The sequence below is a fragment of the Crotalus tigris genome, unplaced genomic scaffold (genome assembly GCF_016545835.1).
Source record: "Crotalus tigris isolate CLP2741 ecotype Arizona unplaced genomic scaffold, ASM1654583v1 scf7180000018553.2237530, whole genome shotgun sequence".
NCBI lineage: Eukaryota > Metazoa > Chordata > Lepidosauria > Squamata > Viperidae > Crotalus > Crotalus tigris.
The window spans coordinates 1,216,626-1,230,626 of NW_024097074.1; the positions used below are offsets into that span (position 1 = coordinate 1,216,626).

Below are 14,001 nucleotides of genomic sequence, written 5' to 3' on the forward strand. Positions count from 1 at the left end.
ATTTTCTGGCTTATTTTAAACCCTAACTTTGCAAAGATAAGGATTGCAGTACGCTATCTCTGTCTACTTTTTAATGTCCATATTACATTATCTTATTTTCACAGCATAGGAACCTTTAACATTTAACAGTCCTTCAGACTCAAAAAGGCCGCTTTGCAATGTCTAGGTAAGGTCCTGTAAAGTAGTCGGAACAAAGTCCTGAGCACATTTTTTTTGCTAGCCGTTCTCACTGAAATTAGCGAGATTTATTTGTGAGTACATACAATTAAGATCAAACGAGAGAAATGTTTTGGCTAACAAATTTGGCCGTGTATAGAATACTTTATTATGTGAATGGAATACTGTGTGTAGAATACCTATTTAATGGGCGTGCTCACAGGCTCATATATGTGCGTGGCGCAGATGTGTAAACATTTGATAACTCCAATTTGGCTACACAGATCGTTTACACAATTTTTCCCTCGTGCAGTTTAAAGGGACAAGTTGGAACCATCAGGATTCACATATCCACATTATGTATGGAGAAGGACATAGTCTTGACCGGCTATTAAACTCTTTTAAGGAAACAGAAGTCTGTCAACCTTCATCATCATCATAATAAAAAAAAACCTCAAAAGGAAATGTGTAGATTATAAAAAGTTGCAGACCAAGCCACATTTGATGACACTGAAATCTGGGGAAGGAAACATATGTGGATAATACAAGGCGACAGTATTAGCTTACCTTTAGTATTGATAAACAGAATATTTGTAACTCCTGGTTGAAAAGAGGAGGTCTCTGAGCTTGAGGATTTTTTTGCAGACGTTTCATTATCCAATTAGGTAACATCAGTGCTAGTAAGGAATGGGGTTTGCTCTCAATTTATATTCTAAAAGCTCACCCTGTCGGTGTTGACGGGAGCCCAACCTCCCTTGAATTCCATTGACCCTTATCTAAATCCAAGCAGTTGCTAACCATTAGTTGAGAAAATGCCGGTGCATAAGTATGATCAGCAATAAATGAATTTAATTGGACCTTCACGTGTGGACCTGACCCTTTGAACCCGGCCAGCTATAATCTTGCAAGTCTGAAAGTACAAATTTCCTGCTGTCTCTTTTTACCATCTGATAAACTAGGTTGGATCCTAGTTTATAATGCCTTGGTAAGGCCACACTTGGAACACGGCATCTAAGTTTTGGTCGCCACGATGTAAAAAAGACGTTGAGACTCTAGAAAGAGTGCAGAGAAGAGCAACAAAGATGATCAGGGGGCTGGAGGCTAAAACGTATGAAGAACGGTTGCTGGAATTGGGGATGTCTAGTCTAATGAAGAGAAGGACGAGGGGGGACATGATAGCCGCGTTCCAGTATCTCAGGGGCTGCCCCGAGGAAGAGGGAGTCAAGCTATTCTCCAAAGTGCCCGAGGGCAGGACAAGAAGCAATGGGTGGAAACTAATCAAGGAGAGAAGCAACCTAGAACTAAGGAGAAACTTCCTGACAGTTAGAACAATTAACCGGTGGAACCACCTGCCTCCAGAAGCGGTGAATGCTCCAACACTGGAAGTTTTTAAGAAGAGACTGGACAGCCATTTGTCTGAAATGGTCTAGGGTTTCCTGCCTGAGCAGAGGGTTGGACTAGATGACTTCCAAGGTCCCTTCCAACTTTATTATTATTATTATTATTATTATTATTATTATTATTATTATTATTATTATTATTATGTGAACTCAGACAACATGTTTACTAAGCACTAAAAATTGTAATTTTTAAAAATCAATAAAACATTTTTTTTAAAAAAAAAACAACGAAGCTTCTCAACCGTTGCTATTCAAACAGGGAAGCAGGCGTTGTGGGTTGAGACCTTTTAAAGCAGCTTCCTTTGGCATGTTTGCTTTATGGAATAGATATTTCTACTGAATGAAGGCGAATATAGAATACTTCTAACGTTTATACACGCTAAAAATAACTTTGATTTTTGCATTTGTAATTTTGTTATTTTCTTTCGACCTGATTAATAGATGAGAGGTATGTATGCCAGAGCTGTCAGCAGTAGGAGAAGCATGCAGAGAAGAGTAACCGAGATGATTAGGAGACTGGAGGCTAAAGCATATGATGAATGGTTGGGGGAAACGTGTACGTCTAGTCCAGGAAAGAGAAGGACTAGGGGTGACCTGACAGCAGCCTTCCAATATTTGGGGCTGTCACACAGAAGAAGGGGTCAATCTTTTCTCCAAGGCACCTGAGGGCAGGACAAGAAGTACCAAGTTGAAGATCATTAAAGAGAGATCCAACCGAGATGTTGAGACTTTAGAAAGAGTGCAGAGAAGAGCAACAAAGATGATTAGGAGGGTGGAGTATAAAACGTATAAAGAACGGTTGCAAGAATTGGGTATGTCAAGTTTAATGAAGAGAAGGAGGAGGGGGTGATATAATAGCAGCATTCCAATATTTGAGGGGCTGCCCCAAAGAAGAAGGGGTCAAGCTATTCTCCAAAGCACCTGAAGGCAGGACAAGAAGCAACGGATGGAAATTAGCCAAGGAGAGAAGCAACCTGGAACTAAGGAGAAATTTCCTGAAACTGAGAACAATTAACCAGTGGAACAACCTGCCTCCAGAAGTTGTGAATGTTCCAACACTGGAAGTTTTAAAGAAGAGACTGGACAGCCATTTGTCCAGAATGGTGTAGGCCAGTGGTTCTCAACCTTTTTAATCCCGTGACCCCCAACCGGTTGTAAGTCGAGGACTACTCAACCGGTCGTAAGTCGAGGACTACTCAACTGGTGCAGCACCGTTTGCAGAATGGGATTTTTGGCGGGCTCAGCAGGGCAGAGACAACCTGGACAATTCCTACTGGCTTTTGAAAGCCAACAGAATTAGACTCTATTCAAGAGAGTCTATTCTATTGGCTTTCAAAAGCCAATAGAATAAAAGGGAGTAGCACAGCTAAGGAAAAAGGGGGGGGGGGGAAATGGCGGACTGCATTGTTTGGCGACCCCCGTGAAATGGTCGTTCGACCCCAAATGGAGTCCCGACCCACAGGTTGAGAACCACTGTTGTAGGGTCTCCTGCTTGGGCTGGACTAGAAGACCTTTAACGTCCCTTCTCCGATCTTGTCATTTCTGTGTGCTCAGTAAATGAATAAATATTTAAGCATTTCATAATTCTGAATGCTCAGACAATTAACAAACATTTAAATATTACATATCCAGTGGGAAATAACCATTCTTTGACATTTCATTTCCACCCCAGCCTGCCTCCCTCCCCGAGTCCCAAACAGTTCACATGTTTCTCAGGACGAGAGCAAGGAGCAGATTGATCTCTTAAATTGTGTGTCCTGCAAAATTCATCAAACCCACCTGAGAAGCAAACCCAGCGACATTTCATCCTGACCCTCTCGTCTTCCTTTCATTCCAAATACAATTAAGCATTAATAAAGTTCTTCCAAAAGAAACCTTGGCTGATTGAAGGCACACCACTCGTCACGCGTGGCAGGCAAGAACGCTAATAATCATTCTTTGATTATTTGGAGGTGGAGGCTAATAGGACGGCCAATTGTTTTAATGATCCACGGTTAATTTTGGGGGGGAGACTTTGCTCATCAGTTGCCCTCAACAGCTAATAGAAAGTGAAAAACAAAGTCATACATAGTACAGGAAAAGGACATGGATATTTAGACATTCTGTAGTCAAAACGTTGGCTAACTGTAGAGGGATACACTCAGAACAAAATCACCGCGCTGTAAAAAAGATGCTGAGACTCTAGAAAGAGTGCAGAGAAGAGCAACAAAGATGATTAGGGGACTGGAGGCTAAAACATACGAGGAACGGTGGCTGGAATTGGGGATGTCTAGTTTAATGAAGAGAAGGACCAGGGGGGACATGATATCGGCCTTCCAATATCTCAGGGGTTGCCCCAAAGAAGAGGGAGTCAAGCTATTCTCCAAAGCCCCTGAAGGCAGGACAAGAAGCAACGGATGGAAACTCATCAAGGAGAGAAGCAACCTGGAACTAAGGAGAAACTTCCTGACAGTGAGAACAATTAACCAGTGGAACAACCTGCCTCCAGAAGCGGTGAATGCTCCAACACTGGAAGTTTTAAAGAAGAGACTGGACAGCCATTTGTCTGAAATGGTATAGGGTTTCCTGCCTGAGCAGGGGGTTGGACTAGATGACCTCCTGGATTCCTCCCAACTCAGTTATTCTGTTATTCAGGTCACAGAATAAACTATTTATCTAGAAAAAAAATAGGACTGCATTCATAATGGTTTATATACTACGTGTGATTAAACTGACTGTTTAACATCAGACGAAAAGAAAAATACAAATTAGTCTAGTTGAAAAAGGGAAGTGTTTATCCTAGGTTCAAATAATAACAGAAGGAAAGCCTAACATTCTGCTTTGTCAGATCTAATGTAAGTTTAAAAAAAAATACGTTACATGCCTGGTTTAAAATGAAACGGTACATTTCACGGACTATAATTAATCTCACACTTTCTGTTTACTTCTCAAAAGTGCGGCTTTTACAGTCGCACCGCATATAAATTTGTTTCATGGTCACAAATTATTGGAATCACCCTTGAATTAAAGAAATAAAGGAAATTAAGTAAAAACATCCACCTGCATTTGATCTGCAACGGATCAAAGCACGCAAATACCCTAATTTAAAAGGGGAGTTTTGTTTTGTTTTTACATTTCACATAGAGTTGCAGCGGTTCTGCAGTCACGTGATCCCAATTTGTCATGTTTTGGGAGGATTTATTGCCTTTTCAGCAAGTTTCCAGCAAAAAACACCCATCGGAAGGAACACACTCACATTATGACCCAGGCATACATTTTACAACTGCCGTAAAAAGGGTCGCAAATTTAGACTGATCAGGTGGGTGCGAAAATGTTCAAAAATACATCAAATAAGTGTTGGAAATGAAAAAAAAATCAGGTACTTATTATACCATATCTGGTGGACATGCCCTGAAGCTAAATGATTTTGGTCAAAAATACACATATGGTTGGAAAAAATGACTAAAAAACATATTTCAAGCCAGAACTGTTTTTATTAGGCAGAATAGGAGGAAATTATGAGAAAGATTGTATATACTTAATTTTACGTGTATTAACTGCGACGAGAATTGTATTTGCCCAATATTGGAAAAATAAAAACTTAACAACGGAAGAAGAACTAATTAAGAAAATATTAGACTGTGCAGAAATGGACAGATTGACATTAAAGATAAAAGAGAAAGAAGACTCAGTGTACTTTAGAACATGGGATAATTTTTACCAATGGCTAGAAAAGCGACTTAGAAAGAAAGGAACATGATATATATTATTTAACATAATATACTAATAAGAAAAAGACTATTGAGTGATTAATTCAATATATTGATTATGATAATATAGAAATTAACTCTTACTTATTATTTTTTAAATACATGAACCCCAGCAACATGCTGTTTGCTATATATTAAGAATGTTATTTAAAAAAAAACCAACACTAACCCTAACCCTACAAAAACTAATAAAATATATAACAATCAGGAAGGAAATAAAAAAGACATTTTACCTGAGTCTCTATTCCTTGCTCAAGCAACCGTTTGGCCTGGTTCTCTACTTCGAGTCGAGCTCTCGCAATAAAAAGCAATTCATTTTCAATTACTTCGATTCCAGAAAGATCTATCCCTTGCGAAAGGTAATCTATAAAAAGAATAGAATAGTGGCAATTACCCCAATTCTGAAATATAGTGAAACAAATTCAGCTTTCTAGATATGCTAGAACAGTGGTTCTCAACCTTTTTAATGCCGCGACTCCCAACCGGTCGTAAGTCGAGGACTACTCAACCGGTCGTAAGTCGAGGACTACTCAACTGGTGCAGCACCGTTTGCAGAATGGGATTTTTGGCGGGCTCAGCAGGGCAGAGACAGCCTGGACAATTCCTATTGGCTTTGGAAAGCCAATAGAATAAACTCTCTATTCAAGAGAGTCTATTCTATTGGCTTTCAAAAGCCAATAGAATAAAAGGGAGGAGCACAGCTAAGGAAAAGGGGGGGAAAATGGCGGACTGCGTTGTTTGGTGACCCCGTGAAATGGTCGTTCGAGCCCAAATGGGGTCCCGACCCACAGGTTGAGAACCACTGTGCTAGAATGTCACATTTTCAAGTACACCGGCATGTGTTGTCTTATCCTAGAAGGGGTAAGAAAAAAAAATATTGATACTAAAATATCCAGCACCAAATTGAATGCATGCATTATTTTTAAATCTTTCCCCTTTGGAAAAAAAAAGATAGGTCAGTCTTTCAATAGAAATCCACTACAGGTTAAATTTATTTCACTGAGCTATCACCATGAACAAATAAACTGACTGAAATAGAATAACACAATTGGAAGGGCCCTTGTAGGTCATCTAGTCCAACCTCCTGCTCACGCAGGAGACTCTATATACCAGTGGTGGCGAACCTATGGCACGGGTGCCAGAGGCGGCACTCGGAGCCCTCTCTGTGGGCACACGTGCCCGTTGCCCCAGCCTCGCCTCTCCCCACGACCCCCTCCTCACCAGCAGCCCCCCCGAGGAGAGTTGCCCCCGAGCGTGGCCCATGTGGAGCAGTGCAGCCAAGGACACGGCAGCCAGGCAGCATAGACAAGACTCTGCCCTCACGCCCCATCCTGCACAGTTGATGCTGTGGGGCGCGGGCAGAGGGCGTGGCTGCCATGGCGCTGCTGGGCGATCTGCGGCGGGCCCTGGAGACGGTGAGTGGCCCTGCGGGCAGGCGGGGTGGGACCGGAGCGGGGACGGGGCAGGGAGTGGAGCGAGGGCGGGGCCAGTTTTTGGGTACTCGGTCTCTAAAAGGTTCGCCATCACTGCGATAAGACCATTTCTGACTGCTAAATAGCAAGTCGCATTCAGAGCTCAATAAATGTCACGGCACAGAATCATGGCAATGAGATTAGGCAATGCACAAAGACATGTTTAGTCATCATAGAAGCCAGAATGTATTTATTTATAACATTTCGTACTTCTGTAAGGCAACTGTTAAAGAAAAGGCATAGTAAATTGTATTGGAATAACTATTTTTTAGCTATGTTCCCCTTTCTTTGTACAATACAGGTCATTCTCGACTTACAACGGTTCATTTAGCGACTGTTCGAAGTTAAACAGCACTGGAAAAAAAGTGACTTATGATCCTTTTTCACACTTAGGACCGTTGCAGCATCCCCCTGGTCACGTGGTCAACATTCGGATGCTTGGCAATTGACTCATATTTATGACGGTGCCACTGTCCCGGGGTCATAAAACATATGATACAATCAAAAATCATAAGACACAACCAGCAAAGTGATAGTCGTAAGATACCAATAGGAATTGGTAATAGGAAATATAGGAAGGATAATAGTAACACAACACGAGTGCTGTGGGAACTAGGTGTTTAGTAGTGTGATGTCACGAGAGAAAAAAACGTCCCTGTGTCTCGTGGTTTTAGCATGCAATGCCCTGTAGCAGCGGCCTGAGGCCAGAAGTTGAAACAGGGTGTGAGGAGTCTGTAGATATTTGTATATCTACTACTACTACTACTACTACTGCTGCTGCTGCTGCTAATAATAATAATAATAATAATAATAATAATAATAATCCTGTAAGCAAAAACTGGTGGGATCATAAAATAGAGAAAGTCATAGAAAATGATAAAATTAAACTGCTCTGGGACTTCAGAATTCAAAAAGACAAGCACCTGCAACATAACACCCCAGACTTAACAATTGTCGATAAGAAAGACAAAAAAGTCTGGATAGTGGACGTGGCAGTGCCTGGAGATAGCAGAATAGAAGAGAAAGAACTGGAGAAGATAACAAAATACAAAGACCTACAAATAGAAATAGAAAGACTGGGCAAAAGCAAGCAAGGGTAGTACCAATAGTCATAGGCTCCTTGGGTGCAATCCCAAAACAACTGGAGCACCACTTGAACACCATTGGCATTGACAAATTCGCTATTAGTCAATTGCAAAAGGCAGCCTTATTAGGAACTGCTTCCATCCTGCGACGATATCTGTAATACCATCAAACATCCACATCTGCCTATCCCAGGTCCTGGGTAAGGACTCGATAGGTAGACAAAATGCCAAATCCAGTCTGAACATCTGGCTGACTGTGCGATGATCGATAATAATAAAGTTGGAAGGGACCTTGGAGGTCATCTAGTCCAACCCCCTGCTCAGGCAGGAAACCCTATACCATTTCGGACAAATGGCTGTCCAGTCTCTTCTTAAACACTGTCCAATGTTGGAGCATTCACCGCTTCTGGAGGCAGGTTGTTCCACTGGTTAATTGTTCTCACTGTCAGGAAGTTTCTCCTTAGTTCTAGATTGGTTTTCTCCTTGTTTGTTTCCATCCGTTGCTTCTTGTCCTGCCTTCAAGCACTTTGGAGAATAGCTTGACTCCCTCTTCTTTGGGGCAGTCCCCCTCATTCTAATGACACATCCAATTAGAACAGAATAACACAAAGGGACCTTGGAGGTCCTCTAGTCCAACCCCCTGCTCAGGCAGGAAACCCTTACAGAATCACAGAGTTGGAAGGGACCTTGGAGGTCATCCAGTCCAACCCCCCAGCTCAAGCAGGAGATCCTTACAGAATCACAGAGTTGGAAGGGACCTCGGAGGTCATCTAGTCCAATCCCCTGCTCAGGCAGGAAACCCTATACCATTTTGGACAAATGGCTGTCCAGTCTCTTCTTAAAAACTTCCAATGTTGGAGCATTCACCTCTTCTGGAGGCAGGCTGTTCCACTGGTTAATTGTTCTAACTGTCAGGAAGTTTCTCCTTAGTTCTATGTTGCTTCTCTCCTTGATTAGTTTCCATCCATTGCTTCTTGTCCTGCCTTCAAGCGCTTTGGAGAATATAAAAATACGTAGATATTTTTATGTAGCTAAACCAAATATCCATGCATCAAGTAGTTTTCTAATAGAGCAACTGTCTGGTTTTCCTCAAATACTTAAGGTAAACACATTCTTTGCTATGTTGACAAGCTGTCAAAAGTTAGGGAAAATGTTAAGCAAAATCAGGGACACAGGAAAAAAATTGTTGTAGCCGAGGGTGGCTTCGCACGAGTAGGAAGCCTTTCAACATGTGCAAATTTTAACACCAAATCTTCACCTTCCTTACTCATTAATACTGTGCCCCAAGGCACTCGAAAAACCAATTCTCAGATGTTCGGTAAACTCAGAATTACGAGACACAGGATGAGGGACTGCAATCTCTAGAAAATTGGATGAAAATCTGATTGTAAGAATTCTTTCAGCGTGCAAAGCTGTCACGATAGCACCTTCCGCCATTGAAAACTTAAAATCAAAGACAGGCTCCATGTAATTAAATTATTAGGAGAGTTTCCTATGAAAAATCCTCATGCTCCTGATCTTTTTATCTTTCCAGATAAAGAACATTTTAATTTATTAAGACATTTGTCAAATCAAACCCAGCTATTTAATACGAGGGTAGTCCTTGCAACTGTTCCGTTTACTGACTGTCTGACGTTATAACAGCGCTGAAAAAACGGACTTATGACCATTTTTCACACTTAAAGACCATTGCAGCATTCCCCAACGTCACGTGATCAAAATTCAGATGCTTAGCAACTGACTCCTATTTATGACGGTCGCAGAGTCACAGGGTCATGTGATCTCCTTTCTGATAGACAAAGTCACTGGGGGATGCCAGATTCACAACCGTGTTACTAACTTAACAACTGCAGTGATTCACCTTAACAACTGTGGCAAGAAAGGTTGGAAAACTCACTTAATAAATGTCTTGCTTAGCAACATAAATTTTGGGCTCAGTTTGTGATCGTAGGTCGAGGAATACCTATGTTAATTTAAAAAAATCACTGCTGCTTTATAGGTTTAACCAGTTCATAGCCCTGATTGCTGTTAAACAATCAAATTGGTTTTCTTGAAGAGCAGCTCTACGATAAAAAAAAATCTGCTGGGTTTAGAGATAATCATTCAACAAATGTCACTCTTTTCTTAAATTACCTAGTCCAGGGGTAGGCAACTTTGGCTCTTTTATGACTCGTGGACTTCAACTCCCAGAATTCCTGGGCCAGCCATGCTGAGGGGAATGGGAGAGGTTTCCAAGCTGAGCCATGCTGGCCCAGGAATTCTGGGAGTTGAAGTCCACTAGTCATAAAAGAGCCAAGGTTCCCCATCCCTGCCCTATGTCGGGGTCCTCAACCTTGGCAGCTTTAAGACTCGTGGACTTCAACTCCCAGAATTCCTCAGCCAGCCACGCTGAGGGGAAAGGGAGAGGTTTCCAAGCTGAGCCATGCTGGCTCGGGAATTCTGGGAGTTGAAGTCCACCAGTCATAAAGTGGACTAGGCCTAGGCCAGAGGTACGCAACCTTGGCTCTTTTATGACCCGTGGACTTCAACTCCCAGAATTCCTGAGCCAGCATGGGGGAACTATGGTCCCTTCATGACTCGTGGACTTCAACTCCCAGAATTCCTGAGCCAGCCTGGCTCAGCTTGGAAACCTCTCCCTTTCCCCTCAGCATGGCTGGCTCAGGAATTCTGGGAGTTGAAGTCCACGAGTCATAAAAGAGCCAAGGTTGCCTACCCCTGACCTAGTCAATCGATAAAAGATACAACCTGGTGCTGGGCCTGCATTTCTTTATACAAAAGATCTGTGATCCACTTGGGATTTAAATAATTCTTCTCAATCAACAACAAATAAAACGACAATGACCAACAGTGAACATCAATCACTGTGATCCAAGACCATAAAATACCACAATCAAATCCGGTCGCGCGGAATCTGCTTTTACATTTTTGGTATTTCATCGGAAGGCGGCGCGGAGGTATATTTTAAGAGACAAGTATGAATTCGGGTCAAGGTGAACGCTCCAGTCAGTCAAGCATGCCTGAACATCTGCAATGCCAGATTTGGTCGACATATTTTGCACGCACAAGATGTCAGGCTCAAATCCCTCATCGGAGGCAGCGAACCGCAGACTGATTTAATTTAAAGTAGTTTTTACTTAGAGCACGTGAGCCCTCGCTGTTCAGCGCCGGCACTCTTCGTTTGACTTCTGCTTGTAGTTACAACTCATCAAGAAGCAATTTTATGCCAGACAGGATTTAGCATTTTGGGGAATATATGAACGCTTCTGAAGGATTATGAGGGACACATAACATGGACGTTGTATTTTAAACCTAGGTGTTGTGTCCTGAGCCTGCAAAAGCAGGCTCGGGACGTTGCATTGGTCCTGGGCATTCCAAAAGCTGCCCGGGACCAGACAGAGCTGTGCCAGCCTTGTGCGCATGCGCAAGGTGCGAAAATGCTCTATTCTATTGGTGGACGTTGTCCAGGTTTCTGGCCATATAAAAAGGCTTGCGTGCCTTTTGTTGTTGTTCGGGTGTTGTTAGAAGAAGAATAAAGAGCTGTTTAACATCGCCATGTGTCTTCACCATTCGCACGCGAACAAAGTACTTAACACTAGTTACTTTATGTTTTGATTGGACTTAACTTTTCTCTCTTTTAAAATGGTCAATCAATCAGAATAGAGTTGAAAGGGACCTTGGAGGTCTTCTAGTCCAGCCCCCTTCTCAAGCAGGAGTTCCTGCATCATTTCGGACAAGTGGCTGTCCAGTCTCTTCTTAAAAACCTTGAGAGATGAAGCAGCCACAACGTTCGAAGACAAGCTGTTCCACTAGTTAATTGTCCTCGCTGTTCTGAAATTTCTCCTTAATTCCAAGTTGCTTCTCTCCTTGATTAGTTTCCATCCATTCTTTCTTGTCCTGCCTTCGGGGGCTTTGGAGAATAAGTTGACCCCCCCCTTCTTGTGGCAGCCTCTCAAATATGGTGATATGGTTTTATGCTAGGCCTTATTTTCCAGCTGGGTCTTCTTTTCGGCGAAAAAAAATTATTAATAATAAAAATTCAGGCCCTTGGCAACTGGCATATATTTATGATAGCTAGATGGTCCGGGGTTATTTGGTCATCATTTGCTACCTTCCTGGTTCACTGTTGAAAAGCCAAGTTCGTGGGGAGAAGCCCAATCAGCTGAACGATCTTGTGAGTCGCTTAAACTGCCGTGATTCACTCAGCAACCATTGCTCATAAAACTGAGCGTGGCTTATTTAACTGCCTCGCTTAGCAGTGGGAATTCCTGACCCGATTGTGGTTGCAGGTTGAGGACTACCTGGATATCATTTTTCAATTCAGGTGCCCCCTCCTCTGCTACCTCCTGCCTGCTCTGTGTTCCCACTTCAATCCCTCAAGAGCATCTAAAAAGAACGGTAAACAAAGCACCTCAGCAAAGATTTTTATGCCAGACTGCAGGTGGAAAGTGGCTATTATTTGGAATTTAACAAAGCCCCTTGCTGAGCAGGAATATTAGAGCAGCTTCACTACAGAAGCAATTGTTCTATTGCCATTCACAGAAATATTGAAGTAGAGAGAGGAAATATATCTGCAAATGTAAGAGGCTGCTGTAACCTATCCATAAACCTAGAAGCAGAAAATACCAAACCTACAGAATAGAATAGAAATATAGAATAGAATAGAATAGAATAGAATAGAATAGAATAGAATAGAATAGAATAGAATAGAGTGGAGTGGAGTGGAGTAGAGTGGAATGGAGTGGAATGGAATGGAATGGAATAGAAAATATAGAATGGAATGGAATAGGAATAGAGAAGAGAAGAAAATATAGAAATGAAGAATAGAATAGAATAGAATAGAATAGAATAGAATAGAATAGAATAGAATAGAATAGAATAGAATAGAATGGAATGGAATGGAATGGAATGGAATGGAATGGAATAGAATGGAATGGAATAGGAATAGAATATAGAAGAGGAGAGGAGAGGAGAGAAGAGAATATAGAAATGAAGAATAGAATAGAATAGAATAGAATAGAATAGAATAGAATAGAATAGAATAGAATAGAATAGAATGGAATGGAATGGGAATAGAATAGAATAGAATAGAATAGAATAGAATAGAATAGAATAGAATAGAACAGAATAGAATAGAATATATGGAATGAAGAATAAAGTGGAATGGAATGGAATAGAATATTTTATTTGGCCAAGTGTGATTGGACACACAAGGAATTTGTCTCCAGTTCATAAGTTTCCAGTTCCATATAACACACACAAATACATACACAGAGCGAGAGAGAGATTTACAATACAGGTAGTCCTCAACTTACAACAGTTCATTTCGTGACCGTTCAAAGTTACAACGGCACTGAATAAAAGTGACTTATGACCGTTTTTGGCAGCTGACTCCTATTTACGACAGTTGCAGCGTCCCGGGGGGGGGTTTGTCACGTGATCTCCTTTTGCGACCGTCTGACGAGCAAAGTCAATGGGGAACTCAGATTCACTTAACAACCACATTACTAACAACTGCAGTGATTCACTTAACCACTGCAGCGAGAAAGGTTGTAAAATGGGGCATAACTCACTTAACAACTGTCTCGCTTAGCAACAGAAATGTTGGGCTCAATTCTGGCCACGGGTTGAGGACTTCCTGTATTTAGAATCTTAAATGGAAAAATCCCTCTAGACCAGGGTAGGCAAACCTTGGCAACTTTATGACTCGTGGACTTCAACTCCCAGAATTCCTCAGCCAGCCTGGCTCAGCTTGGAAACCTCTCCCTTTCCCCTCAGCGTGGCTGGCCCAGGAATTCTGGGAGTTGAAGTCCACGAGTCACAAGAGAGCCCAGGTTGCCTACCCCTGGCCTAGACAAGCGAAGCTAAGCAAGGACCTAAATTAATTCGCAAACTGATTAACATAACTTATTATTTTTGGCGAGCCTAGATAAATATTTTCAGATCAGTCACCGTACCGTCACAAAATAATATTGGTCTCAATGTATGTTTTCCCATAATATTCCAACCCTGAAAATTGACAGGGCATAGCCTGGTCCTTTCCTTCAATAATACCCTTCCTTTAGAAAAGCAATTTTGATATGGAAACCAGAGATAAATCATGATTTGAGGAGGTGAGAGGAGGCTAAGAGAAAACAGCGTC

General features: G+C 41.8%; 1 protein-coding gene across 1 annotated transcript in view; it reads right to left on the reverse strand.

Moving 5' to 3' along the window:
* Positions 1–14,001, reverse strand: part of COG5 (component of oligomeric golgi complex 5) — a 127,248-nt gene that overhangs the window by 70,782 nt on the left and 42,465 nt on the right. Inside the window, exon 7 of the mRNA XM_039354473.1 lies at positions 5,539–5,669. Coding sequence (XP_039210407.1) covers positions 5,539–5,669 — 131 coding nt within the window. The remainder of the gene's footprint in view (positions 1–5,538; positions 5,670–14,001) is intronic.